Here is a 20,328-nt window from a genome sequence, read left to right on the forward strand (position 1 = left end):
CAGCAAAACTCACTCGCTCCCTCTGAAAGTTGTGCTTGTAAACTCAAGGAAACTAATTGAATAATTCGGATGTTCAGAATGCATTAAGTAAGCGAGAAATATATGGACCACTGTAAAGAGTTTAAAACTAAACGTGTCCCATATTGAATCCACATGAAACTAAAATATCTTCCCTCTCAACAAAAACTAAACTAAAGTTTTCACAATAGTTTTCAGAAACTGGTGCCATTATTCAACTCCAAAGGCTTGTTGTTAGATGAAAGGACTTCAATGTTTGTTGATCATAAGTTTGGAGATTTCTAAAAAAAAAAAAAAAAAAAAAAATCTCCCGGAGTTACGTAGGCACAGCCCACCATCTGAAATAGTGCGAGCGCAACCTGTAAATGCAAGTTTGCCTTGGTTTCAGATGAGATAGCAACATTATGGAGGGCAGCTAAAATGAATATCGTTAAAATACAGATTTTTGTTGTAATACCAGAAGTGAATGTGTCTAGTATCCAATAGAAATCATCAGATTAAAGATGTCTGCATTTCATGGAAAAATACAATGTAAGCAATAGGGGGATGTGGGACAAATGTGGGACAAATGTGGGACAAATGTGGGACATTCTAGAATCTGAGGAACGTTTCAGGCAAAGCAATAACATCTCTATGAAGACAAGGGTCCACCCCCTTTACCAGGAAAGTTTTGTGTTGCATCTTTAGCAAGGGATGGGGGGAGTCTAAAGAATAAAGTCTAAAGAATAATGGATAAAGTCTAAAGAAGAGAAAGAATATAGTCTTAAATCCAAGATGTACAACTACAGTAGGTGGCGGTAATGGGACACTTGGACACCAACTGCCATAAAACACCAAAAAGAAGAAGATGTTGCATCTTTAAACTTCCATTGAATATAATAGTATATATATTTCATGTTTTATGACAAGACCTGTATGTTTTACCAAAAGAGGCTTCATACTGAGGGCAGCAAGCAGTTCAGTGAAGGTGTCCCCAATTAAAGGATTTCAAGAGCTTTTCCCACCGGCCTATAATATTTTTGATGATCAAGCCACATTATAACACACCAAAAATCCGGTAGTATAATACAGGACCTTGTGAAGATATGGATGATCCCAAACTAAAAAGGGTGAGCCTATGAGCCTTCTGCCAGTGGCGGGCAGGGCCCATCAACTCAGCAACTCCGCTACCCTGGAAAGAGTCATGTATTTTTCAGATAGCAGTAGCTCGTAAAGCTGGGTTTTAAAGCCTTGTTAAAAGTCTCTGCTGAGAGTGTAAACCTTTATTTATTTATTTTAGATCATATTTAGTGTGTAAAAGTGACATCCAAGCTAAATAACTTTTAAGTTGAGATTTCTGATGCACTCCTAATCATAATCTCGCAATCCTCAGTAACATGTCAAAGAGGATGTTAAGTGTCACAAGATAAATATCATGAAATTCAAATTTTATATAATATTACAAGTTACCCCTGTCTAGGGTGTACCTTTGCCTAAGGCCCAAAGTCACTGGGATAGGTTCCAGTCACCTGCGACCCCTAATGGGAACAAGCGGTAGAAAATTAAATGATGAATTGTTTATACCTTATTATGGGGATGTGACTGTGTTTGATCTAATACAACTCTGGTTTGCTTCAGAGTTTGAGCAACAGGCAAAGCTAGAGAATTTTGAGTCTATGAATGTAAGTGGGACAGACCATGATGGTGGGACAGACCATGATGGTGGACGGGGAAGACTATCGCTGTGGTTCGGGTTAGATCATAGCAGTATGGAGCGTTTAGACCATGAAGCGGTGCTCTTTGCCATCGTGGGCCATCAGGATGACGTTGCGGTTGGAGGTCCAGATGAGACGGGCCAGTTTGAGGTGGTTCTGGGAGCCTGGGGAGGCGGGCTGCACTGGGGGCACCTGGTATGTCTTAATGCAACGCAGCTGAGGAGCAGAGTTCAACATGCCAATGCTGCCCAGCAGGCTGGTGTTCATCTGTGCAAAGTACAGAGGAAAACACATTTAATGCTCACATTTAAGTGGTGGAAGATGAACTGTTACTTCATTAAAAGTACAGATACAGGAGCAAAAAAAGAAAACAAGTATGTAGTCATAAGTAAAAGGATCATATAAGATAAGATAAGATATTCCTTTATTGTCCCACATGGGGAAATTTCATTGGTGCAACGCAGGTAGATACAGAGGTAGATACAGAAGAACAGATCACTTATAGGAAGTCTGAAAAACACTTTCAGTAGAAGATCTCCTATAAATAAATAAAAACTCCCATAGACAAATAAATAAATACATAAATACCATTGCATGTGATCACGACAGTAATTGCACATGAATATGTGTCACGACAGCACATAGATTGCACATGAATTTCACAGTAATTGCACAGTAATTGCACATGAATTCCAACAGCAATTGCACATATGACAGAATTGCACATCAGTATTAGGTTAGGTCAGTATTGCGGGTGTTCAGTACTAACAGTTTTTGTTATAAAGTCTGACAGCAGCAGGAAGGAAAGACCTACGGAACCTTTCCTTCACACAGCGAGGGTGGATCAGTCTCTCACTGAAGCTGCTCTCCGGAGTGGAGAGAGTGTCCTGCAGGGGGTGACACTCATGGTCCAGCATAGATGTGAATCTAGCCAGGACCCTCCTGTCCCCCACCTCCTGCACCGAGTCCAGAGCACAGCCCAGGACGGAGCTGGACTTCTTGATGACTCTGTCCAGCCTCTTCCTCTCCCTCTCTGTGATGCTGCTGCTCCAGTAGGCCACACCATACAGGAGGGCTGATGCCACCACAGAGTCGTAGAAGGTCTTCAGGAGTGGCCCTGTCACTCCAAAAGACCCGAGTCTCCTCAGGAGGTAGAGCCGACTCTGGCTCTTCCTGTACAGTGCGTCTGTGTTATGAGTCCAGTCCAGTTTGTGGTTCAGATGAACACCCAGGTACTTGTACGAGTCCACTCTCTCAATGTCCCGTCCCTGGATGTTAACTGGTGAGGGGGCAGTGGGGTGGCGTCTGCGGAAATCCACCACCATCTCCTTGGTCTTCCCCGCGTTGATGGGGAGGTGGTTCCGCTGACACCAGTCCACAAAGTCCTGCGCCAGTCCTCTGTACTCCGCATCATCATCGTCCCTGATGAGTCCGATGATGGCAGAGTCATCAGAGAACTTCTGCAGGACACAGCTGCCCGTGTCATGTCTGAAGTCTGCAGTGTAAAGGGTGAAGAGAAAGGGCGCGAGGACAGTGCCCTGGGGCGCCCCCACACTGCAGGTCCGAGTGTCAGACACACAGTTCCGGGCTCTCACAAACTGGGGTCGGTCTGTGAGGTAGTCCAGGATCCACTCTGCCAGGTCATACTCCACACCAGCCGTCTCCAGCTTGTCCCTCAGGAGCAGCGGCTGGATGGTCTTGAAGGCGCTGGAGAGATCGAAGAACAGGATCCTCACAGAGCTGCCAGGCTTCTCCAGGTGAGAGAGAGAGAGCGGTGCAGCAGGGAGATGACGGCGTCCTCCACTCCGATGCCAGACCGATATGCAAACTGAGCTCACGGTGGAGCGGAGGTGGTCCAGGACTAGCCGCTCCAGTGTCTTCATCAGGTGGGACGTGAGAGCCACTGGCCTGAAGCTGTTGAGGTCTTTGGGGCGCGGTGTCTTAGGCACAGGTACCAGACAGGAGGTCTTCCAGACCTGTGGTACCACCCTCAGCTTCAGGCTCATGTTGAAGACATGCTCCATCACTCCACACAGTTCATCTGCGCAGGACTTAAGGAGCCTGGGGCTGATGCCATCAGGTCCTGCTGCCTTCCTCACTTTAATCATCTTCAGCTCACTCCTCACCTGTGCTGCTGTGACAGTCAGTGGTTGGCAGGGGGACCGTGTGCTGGGGGGATGGGTGAGTCCAGGCGAAGTGGGGAGCTGATGGTCCGGGGCAGATAAGCGAAGAGGAACAGATGCAGGGCATTGTCCAGCTGTGGAAGAGGGAGCGTGCAGCTGTGCAGGGGGAGGGGCGGGTGACCGATCAAACCTCAAGAAGTGAGCATTTAAATCATTCACCCACTGTAGATCCCCCTCTGTCTGGGCAGGGGGGATTTTGAAGCCCGAGATGGTTTTCAGGCTCCTCCACACTCCCTGAATGTTCTTCTGCTGCAGCTGCTCCTCCATCCTCCTCTTGTAGCCGGCCTCAGCCTGCCTGATCTTCCTCCTCAGCTCCTTCTGCACAGTCCTCAGCTCCTCCTTGTTCCCTGACCTGAAGGCTCTCTTCTTCTCCTTCAGCAGAGCCTTCAGTTCACGGTTAATCCATGGCTTGTTGTTTGGAAAACACCGCACCGTCCGGGAGGGAACAATGCTCTCAAAACAGAAGTTGATGTAGTCCGTGATGCACTCTGTGATGGTGTTGATGTCCTCCCCATGTGGGTCATAAAGCTCAGTCCAGACAGTGGTGCTGAAGCAGTCCCTCAGAGCCTCCTCGCTCTCAGCAGACCACATCCTCACCTCACGGGACACCACAGGCTGCCTGCGCACGATGGGTTCATACACAGGCCTCAGATGTACAAGGTTGTGGTCCGAGCTGCCCAGGGGAGGGAGGGGGGAAGAAGAATAAGCCTCCTTGGTGTTGGCAAAAAACAAGTCCAATGTTCTATTCTCTCTGGTGGGGCAGGTAACATACTGGGTGTATGTTGGTAGAACAGAAGAGAGAGAAGCGTGGTTAAAGTCACCAGAGATGAGGAAGAGAGCCTGTGGATGCTGTGTTTGCAGAGAAGTGCTTCACAAGCATTTTCAGCATTGGCAGACGGGGCCACATAGACTGCGATATAGAAAATCTAGTAAATATCATAGAAAAAGTATTGAAGTATCCATTTAAAAACTTGGTAAAGTGTCACAATGAAAGCACTAAAGATAACCACTCAAACCATATGGAAAAAATATTTCAAACAAAAATGTAGTGGAATAAAAAGTACAGCATCTGCTTTTAAATGCAGTGAAGTTAAAGTATCCACCTTAAAATTAATGTACTTTTACTTTTGCATTCCACCACCAAAACGTACTACTCAAATTTGGAAATGAACGTCCAGTCCCACTCTGTTAAACCGCTGAGACCACTTTGTCCCCAATGTACAATTTCATGACAATGTAATTTTCTGTAATGTAATACGTGTTCAGATCTGTGTTGTGTGCAAATAATACAGGGATTTTAAGAATATAGTCCAATGTCCCTTTTGGCCCCAGGGCCAATCTGGAACTCCATCTACAGTGTGCGAGGTGTGCGAGGTGTGCATACCTGCCAGAAGGAGATGTGGCTGTCTGCGTTTGAGTAGGTTGCCAGGTAGCGTCCGTCTGGAGCAAAGGACACTGCGGTGATTGGCCCTTTGTGTCCGTGGATGTTCTGAACACAAACACAAAAGACCAGACACTCATGGTTTCATAGGTTTTCCTATAGCGGGTAACCTCCGTAAGATATCTATTTAGGAATAAGTAGGATGAAAGCAAATGTATAAATGTATGGTATTCCCAAAATGAACTGTGTCTGTAAAACCCACGGCAATACATAATGACTATCCAGGCAACAGCTGTGCAGCCTTTACCTCAAAACTAATTCTAATTAATCATGAACATGTTACTGAAGGCTGCAGGTTGAATAGCAATTATCCTTGTCACATATTCTTCTGTTATTCAGGTCATATACGATCCTCTGCAAACATCAAAATGGCCTTCAGAAATTCGGACAGGTTGGAACTTTCCATTTGCATCGTCCCTCCATCTGCACCATGCAGCGATTACGAGCAAGGCAGAAGAGGCAGAATCAGCGCATTCAGACACATCATGGACAGTGCTGAAGCATAAACGTGTTCTCAAGCTACGTGTAATGTCAAAATCCTACTCATATTTCCAGAGGAATGAATCTGTGCCAGAGAGATGAGAGGGGGTGATCAGCCTTTGATGACCCGCCCCAAACATCCCCAATTACAAAAGATCATTTATTTCCCTGCCCCACAGCTTGTTTCACGACAGAACATACCTGACATTTCCCAGTCCGGACATCATAGAGTGACACAGAGCCCTGACGAGCTCCTACAGCGATGCGGTGGCTGCGGTCACAGTAGCCCACCATGTAGAACCTGCAACACAAAAAACGATTGTTACACATGTGTTGTGGCTTGTGGCGTTGTACTGCTTGTTTCACAATTTATTCATGTAGTTTATTGCCTTCAAAGCCTCGTGACCTGTGGATTTTGTGCCAAGGTCGGGGTAGCAAGCACAGCTTGCTCCCCAGGGGCCCAGGGCCTGCGTAAGCTACGCTTTAATTAAATCACCTGCTACCTGGAGTCTGCTTTGCTCCTTGGACGAAGTTTGTCTACTCTAAATTGTTCTGCGACGGTGAGTATTGTTAATTCATTTGTTTGATGCAACACGTGTTCGGTGGTGCAGTATTGTGTTGTGGTGCAGCCTAATTTTATTGTTGCCACTGCAGTTTTCAGCTGGACTATTATTCCTCTTACCGTACTTTCCGCACTATAAGGCACACTTAAAAGCCTTCAATTTCCTCAAAAACTGTCAGGGCGCTTTATAATCCAGTGCACTTAATGTATGAATTAATTCTGATTGTTCTTACTGACCCCAAAAGCAATTTTGTGTGATACACGGTGTATAAAGAAGACTTGGGACAGGAGAGACTCACATCTAGAAGCACGTTTACGGTACTCATTAACCGGAAGTCCCAACAACATGTATGCAAAGCATTCTGGGAACAGTAGTCTACCGCGATTAAGGACCCCAAGATGGCTCCTGCCAAAAGACACGCTTAAGACGCGGCCTTTAAACTCTGGGCTCAAGTATCAGTCAACTGTGGTCAGAGCTTTCACGAATCATCACTGAACTGCCGCGTGACTCGGAGATGGATCCGGGGATGCGGGACGTACACGGCATCCAGCCCAACTGTTAAACTCGGACACTGAAGATGAAGAATTAGAGGGATTTGTGGACAAGGAATGATCTGAAAAAGTGAGTGTATTGAGTTGTATTTTACGTGTTTATAACTGAGCAAGTCAGAGTCGTTGTGAATACGCTGATTAACGTTTGAACAATGTTGATCTGAATGAGTTGAACACGTTTAAGAAAGTCACTGACTGACTTATCCGTCTGTTTTGTTTCGCTTAATGCACTTTATATATTAACAATTATCCAAAATGGACCTTTTACTGACAGTCTGCTTTATAATCCAGTGCACCTTCCCTTGTGTTTAGGAGTGGACCATCTTGAAAGCAGTTTAACTGAGACTGCGTGCATGAACTGCAGCGTTATGCCTAGGTCCCTGTGTGTTGAACGTTTGGCCCTGTTGGAGGGGCCTGAACTCATCTGATTCACGGTCAGATATATATAGAGTGATCATTCAGTGCTTGAAGCACTGCCTCTGGCAGGTCGGTAGGGATGAAATAGATCAAGTACCGGTATGTGTATGTGAATACAGCACAGACAAAGGACATTGATGACTGGCTCAGTCCAGTGCTAAGCTCAGTGAGAGCAGAAGAGAACAGAGGGGCACACACCTGCAGATGGCAGGAAAGCACTCCTGCAGACCCTTCTTCTTCACCAGAGAGCCCTCGATACAGTACATGATGATGTCCATGACCTGGGGAGCACAGCACATGTTTCAAGCATGGCACATAGAACTGTGTGTGGAGGAAAGCATTATATTATGGTTTTAACAGACAAATATTGTGCTTTATTGGGCCCGAGCCGAACTGTAACTCCAAGTATGTTTTTAATGAGGGAACAATGTAAGAAGTTACAAGCTCAGAAAACAACATTTTGCATAATATGTGTCCTATAATGCAGATACATGCAGAAAGAATTTAACTTCTTCATACTTCCCAACCCTTCCGATTTAGTCCGATTTAGTCGGGAGTCTCCCGATTTCAATAGAAAAATCGACCTTTTTTACACTGTTATCCTTTATTTTGGTAGCGAAGGCGAGCGGGGGGGTGGGTGGGACAGGTGACATGAGCGCTGCCATGTTTGTTGTGATTACGCTAATGCTGGGCCTGTTTCTGTCCCAGAATGCAAATCGCAAAGTTAAAGTGCGAAGGTCGAATTTAATATGAAATCAACATCATGATGAACGACGTGAGTGGTGCCAAAACTAGTGACAAACAGACAAAAAATAAATAAACACAGATGTAGGTTTAACACTTCATTGTCTGTTCAATACAGAAACATATTGAGGAGCGAAAAGGAGGACAGATATGCCTTCTGTGTCATGTGGCTCGCATTTCAGTGTTTTTGTTTGTTTTTATCTCTTAATTCTGATGAAATCTGAAATCTCCCTCAGGGATGAGAGATAAGTTGGTAAGTTATTTGTCAATTCGCTGGTTCAGATTGACTTTGGACATTGACTTGTAGTGTTAGCAAACCTTAACCCTGGTCCCATATGTGGGCTCACATGAATATGAATTGATAATGGATAGAAAATGGATAGATTGGGAGAGTTGACCTCTACGAGCAGGTCCACCACGTCCGCTGGCATCTTCTCGATCAGAATGTCCAGGACTCTTAGGATCTCGGTTTTGGCTCGGGCCAGAGCGCTGGTGTGCACGTTCTGCTGAGACTGGGAGTTAGCCTGAGCAGCGTTGAATCGATGCACCTTCAAAAAAAACATACATTTTATTTCGTTTTTATGTTCATGTTTTTCAACTACCCTTCCAAATATGAGTGAGGCTGTCTTACCTCTCGGGCGATGGTAGTGATGAAGGCCGGGGGTCGCGCTGTGGCGATGAGCGACAGAGCGTGACGAGCTGAACGTGCAGAGTCCGCCGGAGGGTTCAGAGGAAGACCCACTGTTACACTGAGAACAATAGTACGAGGGTTAAAGTCTCAAACAACATTTATGTTGTTTTACACATAATGCATGCTGCCCGGTGATGGAGTGGTTCAGGTGGAAGCACTGCCAGGCTCCACGTGCAGCCGGCCACAGTGTTGTGCGTTCGAATACCGACTCAAAACAGTTTACTGCATGTCTTCCCTTCGCTCTCATCCTCATTTCACACTAAAGCTGTCCTATCTAATAAAGCCTACAGGACCAAAAAAGGAAACAATGTATTTTGTCCATGCATATTGTTTCCTGCTGGAACAATTAAACTACTGTACTTTTTGGACTTTAAGGCGCTACTTTTTCCCCACACACATTGAACCCTGCGGTCATTATAGGGTGCATCTAATTTATAGATTTTGTGATAAAATGTAAATATATGATTATATTTCTGTGATGTATTTTATCTGCATAATAGTGATATGACCATATTTGAATATTATCTGCATCATTAGTCTAAGAGTAAAATGGCATGTGTGACAAACTGCATTTGTGAAGGTATCAAAGATGGAGCAAAGTAATGTTTATCCTAGGGAGGGGGTGTAACAGCCCAGGGGAGTTTAGGTAAACATTGCCCATGCTTTATCTCTAAGGAAAATACCAACTGTTGTAAAAGACAAGTGCCTTGATGTGAAGCTAACCAATGAGAATGTGACCCGCCTATTCCATAATATCTAATAAAACCAACCTGCATGAGAAAAAACGTCGTGAGACCGAGGAGGGTCGCCAGGCTGCTTACAAGAGCCTGAGTGACCCGGCCCGACGGTTTCTCCCATGCATGCTACACAAAAGTCTGATGTTTCTGTGTCGTTTCATATTCTAAGTTGAATTGTGTTCTCTGTGTGTTAAAGGTGGAATGGACGATTTTTTTCAGCAAATTTATCATATTTCCTCATGGCGTGGATAAATAATTTGTCCTGCCACGTATCAATCATAAAACGCACCTACCGCTCACCTGCAGCCGCGTGCGGTTCGTCCCCACGTTTCCGCGTGCCTAAGCGCATGGATCTATCATAATATAGTTCCCTCAGTGTACGGGGCAAAATGAAGACGGAGAAAGACAGTTCGAGCTGACGCAGAAGTGGACAGAAATCTACGGGAGACGAGAGATGCGATGCGCTCCATTGCGCTAATAAACAAACGCAGGTGTGTGTTGTATCAGTCCGCACGGGGGAGTGCGCATGCGCACTTCCGCCTGCGTTCTCAAATCGCCGAAAAATCGTCCATTGCGCCTTTAAGGAATAGCATTGGTGTATGTCTAATTCCATGACAGATTTATACTGGCAAAAGGCCACCAGGGGGCTTTTTAGAAAAAGCGCAAGCGTTTGACACGCTGTAAAAGAAGACATCAGTGAAAACACTGTCCAAGGGACACATCGTGTTTTCTGTATTTTAAAAAGGTGGTAGAGACAATTTTTCAGCAAATTTTTTATCATATTTCCTCGTGGCGTGGATAAATCATTAGTCCTGCCACGTATCAATCATAAAACGCACCTACTACTCACCTGCAGCCGCGTCAGGCTCGTCCCCACGTTTCTGCGTGCCTAAGCGCATGGATCTATCATAATATAGATCCCTCAGTGTACGGGGCAAAATGAAGACGGAGAAAGACAGTTCGAGCTGACGCAGAAGTGGACAGAAATCTACGGGAGACGAGAGATGCGATGCGCTCCGTTGTGCGTTCTCAAATCGCCGAAAAATCGTCCATACCGCCTTTAAGCTTCAAATAGCTGTGTTTTATTACAATCAGACTCATATTCAGAGAAATTAGTCTAATGAGGAAGTAAATCTAGAGGCGGCTAAATGCAAAGCGTGCATATGCTATATACGGCAGGCTGCGGTTTAGAATCTGCTGCATTGGCTAGACCCGACTCACGGGTCAAAAAACAACATGTGCATCATTGCCCTGGACCATATTTCTGTGTAAATATCTCATGTTACAACATAACACTCACTCGATAAGGGATCATCTCAAAATGGGTTGAAGCTGAAAAGACTTAATGTTTTTCGTCTTGTTGCTTTGAAGCTTCAATACATCGTTGTGGCAGTAATTGTTTTAAAATGCTAAAAAATCAGCAACGAGCATTAGGCCAACATTAGGCGGCGAGTGCGTGCGCGGAGCACGGGGAGTGCTCACGGCGACCGCTGCCGCGGGCGCAGAGCTGGCGCGCCGTGGCCAGCGCGGGGAGCGGGCGTCGCCAACGCGGCTGGTGCAGAAAAGTTGGAAAAGCTTTTTTGCGGCAAGACGCGGCGCAGCAAATGATCAAGAGATTTTGCTCTAGTAACGTGCTACGCACTGACCAGAAGAGGGAAACAAAACAAACCCGCATGAGGTTTCGGCCAATCACAGAAGACGTGAGATTCTCACTGAGACAAAAGGGCGTGTTCTGCTTCTGTCATTCTGACATGTCTAAAGGTCTAAACGCAGGCAATTGAAAATTACAGGTTTTGACAAGAAACAGTTTCTCACTCTCTCATCCTCTTGAGACTATCTCAATGTGGTCATCTCACAGTTTGGGTTGAATGGGATGTGTCGTAGGCCCCTAGGGCCCCTGGACCATGTGGATTAAGTAAACAAACATGCGCGACAGGTGACATTATTTGGAGAGTTCATAACTTCTAAATATAAACTTACCAAAGGATGTTCAGGGATGTTCACTAGAGGTGAACAGGGTCCATCAAGCTACTATCGTTTTATCAATGTGTAAATTGGCCCATAAATTGACTGGGCCAATTTATGGGTGCACTACTATATAATAATAATAATGAAAAAGGTGAATTGGGATGTAACAATATCAAAATCTCCTAGTAAAGGAGTTAATTCTAAAGAGTTAATTCTAAAGAGATTAAAAGGGAAATTTAAGATGGCTAAAATGCTATTAAAATGCTTTGACAAACATTTGGTACAAATATTGACTGTAATTTTCCAAAGACTTAAAATATACAAATTCGTCTTAATTTTGTCTGAACTAAAATAGACCAAAGGATCATAATTTATGTAGTTCCCTTTTTTCTTTAGCTGCTGTTACTGCAACAAAGCAATGTATTTATTTACGCAAAGGAGCTTATAATTTGATGAGTCAGCCCACAATATTGTGAGTGTTTTAATGCAACATTTATGTTACATCCCTAATGCTGAATGGGCAGTACAGAGGCTGGGGCAGGTGTGGCACTGGCTGTGGCACTGACTTGGCAAGCTGCTTTTCAGCGTCGGCACACAGCTCCAACAGGCCGAGGAGCACAGAGGACACGTCCATGTAGGGCTCCCACACGGTGAAACCCCTCCCGATCAGGTCGATGGCTGTGCGGCGGATAGTGCTGTGGGCTGGCAGTTTGGGGCTGGGCGGCTGCAGCAGGAGGAAAGTCAGAGCTTTACCTGGAGAGGACAGACAATCAGGGAACAGTGAGAACTGAAAAATCAAGAGAGAAAGAGAGAAAGATTCTGGATTTGGAGTCCAGATCCTGCAAAAAAAATCTCAGACTCGTAGGAGTCCCAACGGGGGATGAGGGGGACAACACTGAGGACTTTCTCAAAAAGGTGTTCCCGGAAACTGTATCCGGGATCCGGGACGGGAGTTGTGGTCCTCTCCATTACTCTAGAGATGGAACACTGTCTGAGCCTGAAAAGACGAGAAGCTGATAATCCACGAGGCCTGATAATGCAGTTTCTAAACCACCATGAGAAGGAAAAATTGTAACAAAAATGAGAAGAGTGAAAATATACATTATATATTTACTAACACATTTAACCCTCTGGTTAATCGTTCTTTTCAGGCACATCGAGAGTCCCCACTTTTAAACGTCATAAAATCCACACAGATTCATATTTTCTTCTACTTTCAAAACTCAGATTCTTAATTTACCTTTACTCTACTCATACCAGGCATCTCGCTACGTACATAACATGATAAATCAAAATAGTCATCAGTCTTCCATCAGTAACTACCAATACTTGTAAGATTTGCTGTTTAATATTGATATAATACTAGTTTTAATATGTTGCTTCTCTACACAGTCATGAAGTGAAGGAAACGGTTCAAATACATTTTCATTTTTAAATAACATTAAACCCCGGATAGAATCGAAATCGGATCGCTTCGGAAATCAGATCAAAATCGGATGGGATCTGAGAAATTGGAAAAAAACGATTTTGAAACGTAAAAATCGGAATCGAATCGATTCTTGAAATTTGAATCGAAACCCTTCTACCAGGAAGAAGGCCCAAAATAATTAAAATCCTCAAGATATTCACTAAACTCTGCTCACCTCTGGAGTATCTGCGGGAACCCTGATGATCTCTATGAGGCTGCCAATGTCCAATGGATGAAAAGGCCAAGAAGAGTTTGTGTCTAAATGATTTCAGCATTATAATACTGCCTTCACCCATCAGCTAGAGCTGTACCAATTTTCATTAAAATACCAACATTGTGAATACAATTGTTTATTATGCTATAGTGCACACTGGTCATTAAATCCATTTAATGACTATGTATTTGTGTTTATCATTTCCGTGATTCCATTTAGTTTTGGGTAGCTAATATTCAAATTTCTTGATTGTGGATAGGCCCATACACCATGTAATAGTATGTTTAGGCTTGTACACTAGTATGTTTAGGCTTATACACCATGTAATAGTATGTTTAGGCCTATACACCATGTAATAGTATGTTTAGGCCCATACACCATGTAATAGTATGTTTAGGCCTATACACTAGTATGTTTAGGCTTATACACCATGTAATAGTATGTTTAGGCCTATACACCATGTAATAGTATGCTTAGGCCCATACACCATGTAATAGTATGTTTAGGCTTGTACACTAGTATGTTTAGGCTTATACACCGTGTAATAGTATGTTTAGGCTTATACACTAGTATGTTTAGGCTTATACACCGTGTAATAGTATGTTTAGGCTTATACACTAGTATGTTTAGGCTTATACACCATGTAATAGTATGTTTAGGCTTATACACCGTGTAATAGTATGTTTAGGCCTATACACCATGTAATAGTATGTTTAGGCCAATACACCATGTAATAGTATGTTTAGGCCAATAAACCATGTAATAGTATGTTTAGGCCTATACACCATGTAATAGTATGTTTAGGCTTATACACTAGTGTGTTTAGGCTTATACACCATGTAATAGTATGTTTAGGCCTATACACCATATAATAGTATGTTTAGGCCAATAAACCATGTAATAGTATGTTTAGGCTTATACACTAGTGTGTTTAGGCTTATACACCATGTAATAGTATGTTTAGGCCTATACACCATGTAATAGTATGTTTAGGCTTATACACCATGTAATAGTATGTTTAGGCCAATACACCATGTAATAGTATGTTTAGGCCAATACACCATGTAATAGTATGTTTAGGCTTTTACACCGTGTAATAGTATGTTTAGGCCTATACACCATGTAATAGTATGTTTAGGCCAATACACCATGTAATAGTATGTTTAGGCCAATACACCATGTAATAGTATGTTTAGGCTTATACACCATGTAATAGTATGTTTAGGCCTATACACCATGTAATAGTATGTTTAGGCCAATACACCATGTAATAGTATGTTTAGGCCAATAAACCATGTAATAGTATGTTTAGGCCAATAAACCATGTAATAGTATGTTTAGGCTTATACACCATGTAATAGTATGTTTAGGTTTATACACCATGTAATAGTATGTTTAGGCCTATACACCATGTAATAGTATGTTTAGGCCTATACACCATGTAATAGTATGTTTAGGTTTATACACCATGTAATAGTATGTTTAGGCCTATACACCATGTAATAGTATGTTTAGGTTTATACACCATGTAATAGTATGTTTAGGCTTATACACTAGTATGTTTAGGCCTATACACCATGTAATAGTATGTTTAGGCCTATACACCATGTAATAGTATGTTTAGGCCTATACACCATGTAATAGTATGTTTAGGCCAATAAACCATGTAATAGTATGTTTAGGCCAATAAACCATGTAATAGTATGTTTAGGCCAATACACCATGTAATAGTATGTTTAGGCTTTTACACCGTGTAATAGTATGTTTAGGCCTATACACCATGTAATAGTACGTTTAGGCCAATAAACCATGTAATAGTATGTTTAGGCCAATACACCATGTAATAGTATGTTTAGGCTTATACACCATGTAATAGTATGTTTAGGCCAATAAACCATGTAATAGTATGTTTAGGCTTATACACCATATAATAGTATGTTTAGGTTTATACACCATGTAATAGTGTGTTTAGGCCAATAAACCATGTAATAGTATGTTTAGGCCAATACACCATGTAATAGTATGTTTAGGCCAATACACCATGTAATAGTGTGTTTAGGCTTATACACCATGTAATAGTGTGTTTAGGCCAATACACCATGTAATAGTGAAAAATTTGAAGGGGAAGGGTTTATTTATAAAACAAAGTTAAGTTCATCATCAGGGTCGCCATTTTTAAATCTTAGATATTTTAGACGCATCAATGTTTAAATAAAGACAAATAACTGCATTGCAGTTACAGAGAATGATGCTGTAGTAAAGAGGAGGTTCTCAAGGCAGTTATGCAGCTAATCGTAGAAGAGATTTTCATCAGCCAAGATGAAGTGTATTAGGGCTCAAGTTGTGGAAAAACCAAAGAAGATCGCAGCTTCAGTATGGACAAGATGTCAGATAAGAAACATTATGAATTGGAAGAGTAGAATGGCAAGTAAGAGAGCGAAGAGAAGGAGCCAAAAGAGGAAGAGTAGAGTAAAAAGGCAGAGCAATAAAGTACCACAATTGTCAGTGAGGAAGACAAAGAGTGAAGTGAAGGACAATGGAGAAAAGGAAAAAAAGGAGAGTGATGCACCACATTTTTCCCCATTATGAATTGTTGACATATAATAGGCTCTAATAAATGTAGCTCAGGTTTTAAATTTTAGAAATTTGTCATAAAAATAGGTAGTACTTTTATGGAAAAATGGCCTTATAATGTAAACAAATCTTAATTATGCATGTATGTGTATCTATATTATATATGTGTGTGTGTGTGTGTGTGTGTGTGTGTGTGTGTGTGATGTATGAATGTATGTAGAAGTGGATTAAGAGATCAGAGTTTTGAATGTAAAAGAATTATATTAATTTATGTGGATTTTATGGCCGTTTATTAATGGGAACGCTAAAGGGTCCCGAAGGTACCCTTTTCAAAAAACATTGTGGCTTTTTAAAATTTGGCTTGATTTATGATATTGTGGAAATTTTATGGGACTGACCTCAACACAGCCAGAAATATATAACACAGCTTGTTCTGGTATGACCAATCTGATTGAAATATTTGTTAGGTTACGCCTTTTCCAGACGAGAGCCTGTCCAGATTGATATAGTGTAGAAGTGATACACACATCAATCTGGCATGAGTCAGGTTAACGTTCTTCAGCTACATCTGTAAAATAGTGTGTGTGTGAGGTATGTGCAAAAAACTAAAGTCAAATAGAAACTATTCTCAAGAAAAACGAGGGGCGACTCACATGTGTGACGGGCCAGGGAATAGTTGGAACCTCCGGTAGTCAGGCCGAAGCCATCCGGAGCCTGACCCCCAGTCCGCACCCGGGCCCCTTTAGAAGGTTCGATCTCGGCTCCAAACTCGGCCCCGATGACCCCCAGCAGGACGATGGCGGTGGCCTGTTTGCGCCGCTCCTCATAAGAGTTACAGATCTTCTTGGCGTTTGGAGGGAGGTTGGACAAACAGCCTGAAAGACACAAGAACAAGTGTGTGGAGTTTAATACGCTTTAATACTATTGAACGGAAATAACATGCAACGTTTTGGATGGAATGGACTAGATTTGCAATTTCTTAAAAAAAAAGGTGAAATACAAAACCTGTCAAGAAACATTTGAGAGAAGAAACTAAATCTGAACTGCTTAAAGGTTGAATAGAGGATTTTTGGCGACCAAGGTCCCAGGTCTGGGTTACGTGACTGTTCTCTGATTGTGTATGGTTTACACCACGCCGCTTTAACATAGATACAGACTCCACCGCCTCTGGGCTTCCCAGATGATATAGTCCTGTCTGCTCGGATAGCCCTCAATGTGGATTCAACTGTCTGGAATGTCCTATTGAAAGCTATTGAACAGGACTCGCTATACTCATGACAGTAGTGACAGTAAGCGTAGTTCATCCATTTCACGGGGTAATGACTAAATGTTGCACAAAATAATTGAAGGGAGCGGATGTTCGTTACCCCTATCGTTACCCCAATTCCGGAGCCGCTGCCAAACTCCTCCTCGTCTGCCCCGCTTTTGCCGTTTCCCCCGCACCAGTGACTGGGATCTGCCTTCCTTCTTACCTCCTCCAGTAATCCGCACAGTAGCCCATCACCTCTGGATTGTAGCGACAGCAGAAACTCCCTCAATTAGGTGAAGTGGAGCCCATTGCTTACCGTTGGTGAGGATGCAGAAGGTAAAGTCTTGCTAAAACCTGCTAAAGACTGCCCAAAGCAGCAGCAGAATGAAGACAAGCCACATAGCTTGATATGTTGTTGTTTTAGCCTTGCAGCTTTTGGGTGTCCATCGGCTTGTGGTCCTACTCTGGCACCAAATTCCTGTTGATGGTGTCGACTGATGTCCTATCGCATTCACACAGTTCTCACATACAATGGAGTAATAAAGCAGTTAAAAAGATTATTAAAAGACAACAACACGAGAGCCCAGTCGCCATGGAGCAGTGGCCGGGAGCGGTACTGGCAATAGACAATGTCAGAAAGGCCATGTTTGGCCAAAATTTAAGCTCGTATTTTATAGTCTTTATTTAAAACTGTAATTGGGCACCAGTTTTCAATAATCAGTCGATCCTTTTCAAGTTTAGGGACATGGAACATGCAAAACCTCATCCAAATCATGATACATTACAGGTAAAAGGTGACTCAGTCCTACCTGCAGTGATGTCATCGTCTGTCACGTCCATCTCCTCCTCCGGGAGCTTGCCCTCTATTGGTTGGGCCTCTGGGGGGGGAGGGGCAGAGGTCGGCTGCTCCGTGTTGGCACCAGCTGGGGAGGAAAAAAGGAAATTAGACTTTGCTACCATTTACTTTATAATTCAATTGTACTACTAAGAGTAGTTTTACGAGGACTTCTTTTGCCCCTACTTGTGTAATCTATTTGACAGCGTAACAACTTGTTCAGACTATACAACTGAGACTGCTGTGTTGGAGAAGTGTCCTTGCAGAGTGTAGCTCAGAAAAAAGTCACAGGATTTGATCACAGCACAGACCAAAGGCTCACAGAGTAACCATTTATCTATTAACCTTTATTTAACTAGGACCCACTGAGATTGAGACCCCTCGTCAAGGATGACCTGGGTCTATTATAAACAGTGCATTTGGAAAGCATTTTGTTGTTACAGCCGTGTTCCAAATGTATTAAATTCATTATTTGCCTCAAAAGTCTAAAAACAATACGCCATAATGACAATCCGAAAGAAGTTTGGCAAATGCCTGCATGATGAAAGACATGACTTTCCATACCAACATTTTGTCCGTTTTTGATGTTCAATATCGTTCAAATTGGTCTCTTGTTTTATATTTTGAATATTATGTCTATTCATTATTCTCACATCTTCGCTCAATTGCTAAACATCCGATACTATTGTATTTATTGTATTGAATAAATTTTTTTGAATATTCCCAAACTCACAAAATGTTCTGGTCGAACTCAACACGGATGAAAGGATAACACAGAAAAGTGGAAGCTCCACGGCCACTCTTGGCTTGACTCCTCACAAAGAACTGGATACACACTACCTTCCCAGTTCACCATGTCCCCCCGCTGCCCTCTAAAGTGGATTTTTTTCATTTCCCCACAAATTCCACCACATTTGGCACTCTGAAGAGTGAATCCAAGAAGATAGAATTGATGTACTAAAGCAAACAGCCAACATGGGGCATAAAGTCTGATGTAAAAAACAAACAATTCACATCACTATCATCAGTCACATCATATCAACCATATGTGGCCCCTCATCGCTGTTCAGTTCTGTGTTTTGCATCTTCCTGAGGAGCACTTCTGCCTCTCCTGGTGTTCTGAGCACGTGCTTTTCACATTTGAAAGTCACCAGATGAGTCTCTGGGAAAGAGAACACATATCTCAATTTTCTCTTCCTCACATATGTGGTGGAACTTTTCTCGTTGTTGACGAACCTCATATGGAATATCTGGGGCAAAGAAGATGCACCTGCCTTTGTGCTGGAAGTCTCCTTTGCAGCCTTCATGACACATGCATTTTGCATTTTATTTCACACATCATGAGCGTTAACCGTTGCAGCGTTACCTCTTCTCCTTCCTCCAGCAGTATTGCTGTGGGATTATTCTGGGCCAACAGAACCGCTAGCCATGTTAGCCTTGTTAGCTTGCGAGGCGGGCCATTTTTTGATGGGGCCGTGGGTCGGCATCTTTGTCTGTTTTGGTCCCGTAGTTTTACCAGTCTTTTTCCTTGTCCATTCATTTCTCCATTTCCGGGAGAGCGCTCGCACTCTGCCCTTCTCCTTAACTGCAAATCAATACTTTCCTGAAGAACTTTTGGCACCAATTACAGCCTCAAGCCTTTTTGAGTATAATGCTACAAGCTTGGCACACCTATTTTTAGGCAGTTTCTCCCACTCTTCTTTGCGGAACCTCTCAAACTCCATCAGGTTGGATGGCGACCGTAGGTTTACAGACATTTTCAGATCTCTCCAGAGATGTTCAATTGAGTTCAATTCTAGGGGTGTGCCAAAATATCACATGGCAATTTATCACAATATTTACTCCCGCGATCGACACGGAAATGGCGGAGACAGATGAGGAAAACAAAAGTGAGACGCACTAACAACATTTAAGTCCAAAGTACACTTTAGCTTCTATTTCAGCACAGATGGTACAAAGCTTGAAAAGGACTATGCATTATGCAATAACTGCTTTTCAAAAGTTCGGTACACGGGAAACACGACCAACAAGCAGAGCCGCCTCTCGCGGCATCACCCGGAGCTGTGTGAGAAAGGCTCAAAGCCACAGCCCGGCGTAAACTCCCCTTTCCAGGCAGAGCTGCCGCCTTCTCCTGCAAGAGCAAAGTCAATCACAAATGGGATCACTTTTTACATGTGTAGAACTCAAATGAAGAGTCGCTGTTTCATTGAGGGGAGTTTAATGATGGATTTTCTTTACATCTTGTTTGCCAGAGGGTATATTATGCGGGTGTGTGGTCTTATATCACGCACACACTGCTAGACTGGGGACCTGCTAATTTAAACTGTAAACTTCTATAAACTTAGATGGCGAACTCCGACACAAGACTCTTCTCTCTCTCTCCCTTGCTCCGCTCACCGGTGGTAAATAAGTATTTCTTTAAACACATGATATACACTTTGCACCGCAACCTCCTGCTCCCATGTGGGTTTCTCCCTGTCACTTCTACTCCTGTTCGCAGA

General features: G+C 43.0%; 1 protein-coding gene across 2 annotated transcripts in view; it reads right to left on the bottom strand.

Moving 5' to 3' along the window:
• Positions 1-868: 868 nt before the first annotated feature.
• wdr7 (WD repeat domain 7) overlaps positions 869-20,328 on the bottom strand; it is a 56,496-nt gene continuing 37,036 nt past the window's right edge. For both annotated transcript variants that reach the window (XM_072453074.1, XM_072453073.1), the window contains 9 exons: positions 17,802-17,915; positions 16,397-16,618; positions 12,054-12,240; positions 8,723-8,840; positions 8,490-8,639; positions 7,546-7,628; positions 6,018-6,117; positions 5,280-5,384; positions 869-1,979 (listed from right to left, as the gene is read on the bottom strand). In XM_072453074.1, coding sequence (XP_072309175.1) covers positions 1,776-1,979; positions 5,280-5,384; positions 6,018-6,117; positions 7,546-7,628; positions 8,490-8,639; positions 8,723-8,840; positions 12,054-12,240; positions 16,397-16,618; positions 17,802-17,915 — 1,283 coding nt within the window. In that variant the 3' untranslated portion in view covers positions 869-1,775. The remainder of the gene's footprint in view (positions 1,980-5,279; positions 5,385-6,017; positions 6,118-7,545; positions 7,629-8,489; positions 8,640-8,722; positions 8,841-12,053; positions 12,241-16,396; positions 16,619-17,801; positions 17,916-20,328) is intronic.

Source organism: Eucyclogobius newberryi, unplaced genomic scaffold (genome assembly GCF_026437365.1).
Source record: "Eucyclogobius newberryi isolate DKJ021-1_F unplaced genomic scaffold, fEucNew1.0.hap1 SCAF_2, whole genome shotgun sequence".
In the NCBI taxonomy this organism is placed as follows: Eukaryota; Metazoa; Chordata; class Actinopteri; order Gobiiformes; family Gobiidae; genus Eucyclogobius; species Eucyclogobius newberryi.